The sequence below is a fragment of the Pristiophorus japonicus genome, chromosome 23, assembly GCF_044704955.1.
Source record: "Pristiophorus japonicus isolate sPriJap1 chromosome 23, sPriJap1.hap1, whole genome shotgun sequence".
NCBI lineage: Eukaryota > Metazoa > Chordata > Chondrichthyes > Pristiophoridae > Pristiophorus > Pristiophorus japonicus.
The window spans coordinates 449464-459587 of NC_091999.1; the positions used below are offsets into that span (position 1 = coordinate 449464).

Genomic DNA, 10124 nt, shown 5'->3' on the forward strand with positions numbered 1-10124 from the left:
CGCCACCCCACCTCCTTTTCCTTTCTGTCTGTCCTTCCTAAGTGTTGAATATCCCTGGATGTTGAGTTCCCAGCCTTGGTCACCCTGGAGCCATGTCTCTGTGATGCCAATCACATCGTATCCGTTAACTGCTATCTGCACAATTAATTCGTCCATCTTATTCCGAATACTCCTCGCAGTGAGGCACAGAGCCTCAGGCTTGTCTTTTTAATACACTTTGTCCTTTTAGAATTATGTTGTAATTTGGTCCTTTTTGATTTTTGCCTTGGGTTTCTCTGCCCTCCACTCTTGTTTTTCTCCTTCCTACCTTTTGTTTCTGCCCCCTTTTTACTTTCCTCTGCCTCCCTGCTTAAATTCCCATCCCCCTGCCATATTAGTTTAACTCCTCCCCAACAGCACTAGCAAACACTCCCCCTCGGACATTGGTTCCGATCCTGCCCAGGTGCAGACCGTCCGGTTTGTACTGGTCCCACCTCCCCCAGAACTGGTTCCAATGCCCCAGTAATTTGAATCCCTCCCTTCTGCACCACTCCTCAAGCCACGTATTCATCTGAGCTATCCTGCGATTCCTACTCTGACTAGCACGTGGCACTGGTAGCAATCCTGAGATTACTACTTTTGAGGTCCTACTTTTTAATTTAACTCCTAGCTCCCTAAATTCGTCTCGTAGGACCTCATCCCGTTTTTTACCTATATCGTTGGTACCAATGTGCACCACGACAACTGGCTGTTCACCCTCCCTTTTCAGAATGTCCTGCACCCGCTCCGAGACATCCTTGACCCTTGCACCAGGGAGGCAACATACCATCCTGGAGCCTCGGTTGTGGCCGCAGAAACGCCTATCTATTCCCCTTACAATTGAATCCCCTATCACTATCGCTCTCCATTGCAGCAGAGCCAGCCACGGTGCCATGAACTTGGCTGCTGCTGCCCTCCCCTGATGAGTCATCCCCCCCAACAGTACCCAAAGCGGTGTATCTGTTTTGCAGGGGGATGACCGCAGGGGACCCCTGCACTACCTTCCTTACACTGCTCTTCCTGTTGGTCACCCATTCCCTATCTGGCTGTGTACCCTTTACCTGCGGTAAGACCAACTCACTAAACGTGCTACTCACTTCATTCTCAGCATCGTGGGTGCTCCAGAGTGAATCCACCCGCAGCTCCAGTGCCGCAATGCGGTCTGTCAGGAGCTGCAGGCGGATACACTTCCCGCACACGTCGTCGTCAGGGACATTGGAAGTGTCCCTGAATTCCCACATAGTACAGGAGGAGCATAACACGTGTCCGAGCTCTCCTGCCATGTCTTTACCCTTGGATTAACTTAATTGGGCAACAACAATGCTAAAGGTTACTTACTGATAAAGAAAAAAGAAAAACAACTCACCAATCACCAGCCAATCACTTACCCCTTGGCTGTGACGTCACCTTTCGATTTCTTTCTACTTTTTTTTTGCCTGCCTGCTGCAGCTGCACCAGCCACGCCTCTCCGACCTCTCACCCCCTGAGCCCCTCCGACCTCTCACCCCCCGAGCCTCTCCGACCTCTCACCCCCCCGAGCCCCTCCGACCTCTCACCCCCCGAGCCTCTCCGACCTCTCACCCCCCGAGCCCCTCCGACCTCTCACCCCCCGAGCCTCTCCGACCTCTCACTCTCCGACCTCTCACCCCCCGAGCCCCTCCGACCTCTCACCCCCCGAGCCCCTCCGACCTCTCACCCCCCGAGCCCCTCCGACCTCTCACCCCCCGAGCCCCTCCGACCTCTCACCCCCCGAGCCCCTCCGACCTCTCACCCCCCGAGCCCCTCCGACCTCTCACCCCCCGAGCCCCTCCGACCTCTCACCCCCCGAGCCTCTCCGACCTCTCACCCCCCGAGCCCCTCCGACCTCTCACCCCCCGAGCCCCTCCGACCTCTCACCCCCCCGAGCCCCTCCGACCTCTCACCCCCCGAGCCTCTCCGACCTCTCACCCCCCGAGCCTCTCCGACCTCTCACCCCCCGAGCCCCTCCGACCTCCCGCTGGTGCCTCCCGACTGATGGGCCTCTTGTAGGCCTCCCGACTCTGCTGCTCCGTCTCTCCGATGCCTCCTCGACTTCAGGTGCACATCCAGGTAGTTTTTAAATGTGGTGAGGGTTTCTGCCTCTACCACCCTTTCAGGCCGTGAGTTCCAGACCCCCACCACCCTCTGGGTGAAGACATTTCCCTCAAATCCCCTCTAAACCCCCCCCCCCACCAATTACCTTAAATCTATGCCCCCTGGTTGTTGACCCCTCTGCCCAGGGAAACAGGTCCTTCCTATCCACTCGATCCAGGCCCCTCATCATTTTATACACCTCAATCAGGTCTCCCCTCAGTCTCCTCTGTTCCAAAGAAAACAACCCCAGCCTATCCAATCTTTCCTCATCGCTAAAATTCTCCAGTCCCGGCAACATCCTGGTAAATCTCCTCTGTACCCTCTCCAGTACAACATCCTGGTAAATCTCCTCTTACCCTCTCCAGTGCGATCACATCCTTCCTGTAATGTGGTGACCAGAACTGTGCACGCAGTACTCCAGCTGTGGCCTAACCAGTGTTTTATACAGTTCAAGCATAACCTCCCTGCTCTTGTATTCTATGCCTCGGCTAATAAAGGCAAGTATTCCGTATGCCTTCTTAACCACCTTATCCACCTGGCCTGCTACCTTCTGGGATCTGTGGACCTGCACTCCAAGGTCCCTCTGTTGCTCTACACTTCTCAGTGTCCTACCATTTAATGTGTATTCCCTCGCCTTGTTAGCCCCTCCCCAAATGCATTACCTCACACTTCTCCGGATTAAACTCCATTTGCCACTGCTCTGCCCACCTGACCAGTTGAGTGATATCTTCCTGCAGTCCACAGCTTTCTTCTTCATTATCAACCACACACCCGACTTTAGTATCATCTGCAAACTTCTTAATCTTTGCTTTTGCCGGTGTTGATGCTCCACTCGAGCTCCCCTCCCCACCCTACTTCATGGAACCCCATCAGCCCACCCTCTTACTCCTTGCCTCCACCTGAGGTGGGGCAGTCGGGGCCCTCGGTTTAACGTCTCGCCCGAAAAAAGTACCGGGAGCGTCCAGTGCTGAGGGAGTGCCGCACTGCCGGAGGTGCCGTCTTTCGGATGAGACGTTAAACCGAGGCCCCGTCTGCTCTCTCAGGTGGATGTAAAAGATCCCACGGCCACTATTTGGAAGAAGAGCAGGGGGAGTTATCCCCGGTGTCCTGGGACCAATATTTATCCCTCAATCAACAAAACAAAAAAACAGATGATCTGGGTCATTATCACATCGCTGTGTGTGGGAGCTTGCTGTGCGCAAATTGGCGTTTCCCACAATGCAACAGTGACTGCACTCTTCAAAAACAAAAAGTATTTCATTGCTGCGAAGCACTTTGGGACATCCCAAGGTGGTGAACGGCGCCATGTAAATACAAACTTTCTTTCTTGCTTTCCGTTCCCCCCTCATGTGTTTATCCAGCCTCCCCTTAAATACATTGATACTATTCACCTCAACCCCTCCCTGTGGCAGCGAGTTCCACACTCTCACTGCTCTCTGGGTAAAGATGTTTCCCCCTGAATTCCCTACTGGATTTATGAGTGACCATTCGATATATTTATGGCCCACTGTACTGGTCTTGTCCGCAAGTGAAAACATCTGCCCCACCGAACCCTTCCATAACGTTAAGCACCTCCATCAGGTCATCCCTCAGTATTCTCTCTTCTAGAGGGAAGAGGCCCAACCTGTTCAACCTTTTCTGATTGGCATAACCTACCCCAGAGAGCTGTGCAGGCTCAGTCTTTGAGTATATTATTGGGAATATTATTTGAATGGGGAGAAATTACAACATGCTGCGGTGCAGAGGGACCTGGGGGTCCTTGTGCATGAATCCCAAAAAGTTAGTTTGCAGGTGCAGCAGGTAATCAGGAAGGCGACTGGAATGTTGGCCTTCATTGCGAGAGGGATGGAGTACAAAAGCAGGGAGGTCCTGCTGCAACTGTACAGGGTATTGGTGAGGCCACACCTGGAGTACTGCGTGCAGTTTTGGTCACCTTACTTCAGGAAGGATATACTAGCTTTGGAGGGGGTACAGAGACGATTCACGAGGCTGATTCCGGAGATGAGGGGGTTACCTTATGATGATAGGTTGAGTAGACTGGGTCTTTACTCGTTGGAGTTCAAAAGGATGTGGTGTGATCTTATAGAAACATTTAAAATAATGAAAGGGATAGACAAGATAGAGGCAGAGAGGTTGTTTCCACGGGTCGGGGAGACTAGAACTAGAGGGCACAGCCTCAAAATACGGGGGAGCCAATTTAAAACCGAGTTGAGAAGGAATTTCTTCTCCCAGAGGGTTGTGAATCTGTGGAATTCTCTGCCCAAGGAAGCAGTTGAGGCTAGCTCATTGAATGTATTCAAGTCACAGATAGATAGATTTTTAACCAATAAGGGAATTAAGGGTTATGGGGAGCGGGCGGGTAAGTGGAGCTGAGTCCACGGCCAGATCAGCCATGATCTTGTTGAATGGCGGAGCAGGCTCGAGGGGCTAGATGGCCTACTCCTGTTCCTAATTCTTATGTTCTTATGTTATATTCAAGACACAGATCGATAACATTCAGGGAATCGAGGGATTATGGGGACAGTGCAGGAAAGTGGGGTTGAGGTCGAAGGTCAGCCGTGATCTCATTAAATGGCGGGGCAGGCTCAAGGGGCCGAATGGCCGACCTCTGCTCCCAATTCTTATGTTGCAACCTCTCAGTTCTGGTATTCTAGTAAATCTTTTTTACGCCCTTCCCAGTGCCTCTATATCCTTTTGATAACAAGGAGGCCAGAACTGTTCACAGCGCTCCCAAGTGCAGGCTAACCGTGGTTCTAGAAATTCTTCTTCTTTGGCAGTCCTTCGTGTCGCGGCTGACCTGCTTCCCCACCAAAAAGGGATGAGTTCTCAGGTGTTTCGATGAAGGACCTGACATTCCAGATCCTGAACTACATCCTGAAGGGTGGGCGATGCCTGTGGGTGGGTTTGTTTAACGTGGGGTGGCCGTTGCACACCAGCCACCACACGGGGCTTGACAGAGCGAGGCCTTGGTCCAGGGGCAAGGGTTAACCAGGACCACTGGAGACCAGCTCTGCTGTATGGGCCTAGTGCGTACACACATATCGCACAGTGTGGGCTGGGCCCGTGCTGTCCCTGGGCCCTCGCCCCTATCTAAATCTTTACATTATGGTCTCATTAACCTGCGTCACTATTTTTAATGCTCTCTGTATCTGTACCCCCACACTCCTCTGCTACTCTACCCAATTTAGACATTTATTTTCCAAGTGGCCTCCTTAGCCTTCCTAACAAAATGCATTGTCGGGTGGGTGTGTAAATCAGCGGGGGAGGGGTGATGATATAAGTTGCCCGGCCGGGTTGCTGTGAAGTGCTCTCTCCTGTCTCCGTGCCTTTGTTACCTCCAGACTTGACGATCCCAGCGCACTCCTGGCCGGCCTCACACATTCTACCCTCCGTAAACTAGAGGTGATCCAAAACTCGGCTGCCCCCGTGTCCTAACTCGCACCGAGTCCCGCTCACCCATCACCCCCTGTGCTCACTGCCCCCGTGTCCTAACTCACACCCAGTCCCACTCACCCATCACCCCCTGTGCTCACTGCCCCGTGTCCTAACTCGCACCCAGTCCCACTCACCCATCACCCCCTGTGCTCACTGCCCCGTGTCCTAACTCGCACCCAGTCCCACTCACCCATCACCCCCTGTGCTCACTGCCCCGTGTCCTAACTCGCACCTAGTCCCACTCACCCATCATCCCCTGTGCTCACTGCCCCGTGTCCTAACTCGCACCGAGTCCTGCTCACCCATCACCCTCTGTGCTCACTGCCCCGTGTCCTTACTCGCACCTAGTCCCACTCACCCATCACCCCCTGTGCTCACTGCTCCGTGTCCTAACTCGCACCGAGTCCCGCTCACCCATCACCCCCTGTGCTCACTGCCCCGTGTCCTAACTCGCACCCAGTCCCACTCACCCATCACCCCCTGTGCTCGCTGCCCCGTGTCCTAACTCACACCCAGTCCCACTCACCCATCACCCCCTGTGCTCACTGACCGACATTGGCTCCCGGTTAAGTAACGCCTCGATTTCAAAATTCTCATCCTTGTTTACAAATCCCTCCATGGCCCTCGCCCCTCCCTATCTCTGTAATCTCCTCCAGCCCCACAACCCCCCGAGATGTCTGCACTCCTCTAATTCTGCCCTCCTGACCATCCCTGATTATAATCGCTCCACCATCGGTGGCCGTGCCTTCTGTTGCCTGGGCCCCAAGCTCTGGAACTCCCTCCCTAAACCTCTCTATCGCTGTTTCCCCAATCACGACGCTCCTTAAAACCTCCCTCTTTGACCAAGTTCCTGCGTTAATTTCTCCTTGTGCGGGATGCGCCTTGGGACGTTTCACCACGTTGAAGGTGCTACACAAATGCAAGTTGTTGTTGTCGTCACACTTTCCACCCGGTGTATTTTCCAGTTGGACAACACCAAGCTGTCGAGTGACTACTCCGGCCCGGCGGTGATCGTGCACGATCGGCAGGATGGCAAGTGGACGCCCAAGGACAAGAATCTGTGAGTGACCTTGGCCCTGTGACCTCTGACCTCGCCAGGAGCGAGCGAGGCTGGGCCGCCCCGTCCGGCTCGAGCTCCCTGGACGCGGCCTGAGCGTCCTGCGTCGTTTGATTTGTTCCTTCTCAGCCTGTGGCTCAGTGGGCCGCACTCTCGCCTCTGAGTCAGGAGGTTGTGGGTTCAAGTCCCACTCCAGGGACTCGAGCACATAAATCCAGCCTGACACTCCCAGTGCAGAGCTGAGGGAGTGCCGCACTGTCGGAGGGGCAGAGCTGAGGGAGTGCCGCACTGTCGGAGGGGCAGTGCTGAGGGAGTGCCGCACTGTCGGAGGGGCAGAGCTGAGGGAGTGCCGCACTGTCGGAGGGGCAGTGCTGAGGGAGTGCCGCACTGTCGGGGGGGCAGTGCTGAGGGAGTGCCGCACTGTCGGGGGGGCAGTGCTGAGGGACTGCCGCACTGTGGGAGGGGCAGTACTGAGGGAGTGCCGCACTGTCGGAGGGGCAGTGCTGAGGGAGTGCCGCACTGTCGGAGGGGCAGTGCTGAGGGAGTGCCGCACTGTCGGAGGGGCAGTACTGAGGGAGTGCCGCACTGTCGGGGGGGCAGTGCTGAGGGAGTGCCGCACTGTCGGAGGGGCAGTGCTGAGGGAGCCCCGCACTGTCGGAGGGGCAGTGCTGAGGGAGCCCCGCACTGTCGGAGGGGCAGTACTGAGGGAGTGCCGCACTGTCGGAGGGGCAGTGCTGAGGGAGCCCCGCACTGTCGGAGGGGCAGTACTGAGGGAGCGCCGCACTGTCGGAGGGGCAGTGCTGAGGGAGCCCCGCACTGTCGGAGGGGCAGTACTGAGGGAGTGCCGCACTGTCGGAGGGGCAGTGCTGAGGGAGCCCCGCACTGTCGGAGGGGCAGTACTGAGGGAGCCCCGCACTGTCGGAGGGGCAGTACTGAGGGAGTGCCGCACTGTCGGAGGTGCCGTCTTTCGGATGAGACGTTAAACCGAGGCCCCGTCTGCTCTCTCAGGTGGATGTAAAAGATCCCACGGCCACTATTTGGAAGAAGAGCAGGGGGAGTTATCCCCGGGGTCCTGGGGCCAATATTTATCCCTCAATCAACATAACAAAAAAACAGATTATCTGGGTCATTATCACATTGCTGTGTGTGGGAGCTTGCTGTGCGCAAATTGGCGTTTCCCACATTACAACAGTGACTACACTCCAAAAGTACTTCATTGGCTGTAAAGTGGCTTTGAGACGTCCGGTGGTTGTGAAATGTGCTATATAAATTTTTTTTATTTTTTATTCTTTACCAAGAATGTGTGTTTGCCCTGTCCCAAAGGCAGGTTCTGGTGAGGATAACACTGCCAGGACACAGCACTGGCTGGCAGTGACGGGATCCAGGACATAGAAACAATGAGACGTAGAAAATAGGAGCAGGAGTCGGCCATTCGGCCCCTCGAGCCTGCTCCGCCATGCAATAAGATCACGGCTGACCTTCGACCTCGGGTCCACTTCCCTGCACTGTCCCCATATCCCTCGATTCCCTTAATATCCAAAAATCTATCGATCTCGGCCTTGAATATACTCAAAGACTGAGCCTCCACAGCCCTCTGGGGCAGAGAATTCCAAAGATTCACCCCCCCCTCTGAGTGAAGAAGTTTCTCCTCATCTCAGTCCTAAATGGCGGACCCCTTATCCTGAGACTGTGACCCCTGGTTCTAGACTCCCCAGCCCGGGGGGGGGGGGGGAAACACCCTCCCTGTATCTACCCTGTCAAGCCCTGTAAGAATGTTGTATGTTTCAATGAGATCACCTCATTCTTCTAAACTCTAGAGAATATCGGCCTAGTCTACTCAATCTCTCCTCATAGGACAATCCCCCCCATCCCAGGAATCAGTCTGGTGAACCTTCGCTGCACTCCCTCTATGGCAAGTATATCCTTCCTTAGGTAAGGAGACCCAAACTGTACACAATACTCCAGCTGCTATGTTTTTCGTTGTATCTGGGTGCTCCGGCTTGGTGTGATGCCCTGAGAGTGCCCCTGTGTGTTTTGGCCCGCAGGGTGATGTGGAGAGACTGGACGGGCACGCGGTCAGTGGTCAGCGAGCTGATGGAGGACCGCGCCTACAGCCGGCTGGTGGACTTTGACGAGCACCTTGACGACATCCGCCGCGACTGGTCCAATGGCCACATCAACGAGCGCATCGGGGCCCTGTCCCCCACTGCCAACGGCAGCGCGTGAGGCTGCGAGACCCCCGGCCTGCCCCCCACCCCCCCCCCAGCGCTGACCGGCCGCAGCGAACCGCCCCCAGGTGAGGGAGGATCGGAGGCAGCGGGAGGATCGGAGGCCGAGCCGGTGCCCACTCCCCCGAGGTTCCTCGATCGATGGCGAGGAGGCCAGGTCAGGACGGCCGCCCCCTCCCGGGGCCAAACACTGACGCTGTGGGAGGGGGCGGGGGGGGGGGGGCTTTCTGGACCAGCGCCGGTCCGTGTAACGGTTGAGAATAAACGGACTGCTGCTGACTGAACCCCCCGTGTGTGTGTGTGTGTGTGTGTGTGTGTGTGCGGCTCGGGTCTCTGTTCCCCCTGTGGTGTTCCATTGTTTACCCACCCCGGGCTCCCACTGGGGGTTTATCGCACACGCTCACACTGGGAGCTTATCCTCCCTCACATGGGGTAGTTCCCCCGCCCTCTCACACTGGGAGCTTATCCTCCCTCACATGGGGTGGTTCTGTCCGCTCTCTCACATTGGATGATTCCCTCCCCCCCTCACACATTGGATGATTCCCTCCCCCCCTCACACATTGGATGATTCCCTCCCCCCCTCACACATTGGGTGATTCCCCCCCCCCCCCTCACACATTGGGCGATTCCCCCCCTCCCCTCACACATTGGGTGATTCCTCCCCCCCTCACACATTGGGTGATTCCCCCCCCCTCACACATTGGGTGATTCCCCCCCCCCCTCACACATTGGGCGATTCCCCCCTCCCCTCACACATTGGGTGATTCCCCCCCCCCCCCCCTCACACATTGGGTGATTCCCCCCCCCTCACACATTGGGTGATTCCCCCCCCTCTCACACATTGGGTGATTCCCCCCTCCCCTCACACATTGGGTGATTCCCCCCCTCCCCCTCACACATTGGGCGATTCCCCCCCTCCCCTCACACATTGGGTGATTCCCCCCCCCCTCACACATTGGGTGATTCCCCCCCCCCCTCACACATTGGGTGATTCCCCCCCCCCCTCACACATTGGGCGATTCCCCCCTCCCCTCACACATTGGGTGATTCCCCCCCCCCCTCACACATTGGGTGATTCCCCCCCCCCCCCCCCTCACACATTGGGTGATTCCCCCCCCCTCACACATTGGGTGATTCCCCCCCCCTCACACATTGGGTGATTCCCCCCCCCCCCCTCACACATTGGGCGATTCCCCCCTCCCCTCACACATTGGGCGATTCCCCCCTCCCCTCACACATTGGGTGATTCCCCCCCCCCTCACACATTGGGTGAT

At 56.3% G+C, this 10124-nt stretch overlaps 1 protein-coding gene across 1 annotated transcript in view; it reads left to right on the top strand.

Annotated features, from left to right (window-relative positions):
• The window catches only part of LOC139235273 (ER membrane protein complex subunit 9-like), a 41002-nt gene extending 31868 nt beyond the window's left edge, over positions 1-9134 (top strand). Inside the window, exons 5-6 of the mRNA XM_070866416.1 lie at positions 6531-6625; positions 8668-9134. Coding sequence (XP_070722517.1) covers positions 6531-6625; positions 8668-8848 — 276 coding nt within the window. The 3' untranslated portion in view covers positions 8849-9134. The remainder of the gene's footprint in view (positions 1-6530; positions 6626-8667) is intronic.
• The last annotated feature ends 990 nt before the right edge of the window (positions 9135-10124 follow it).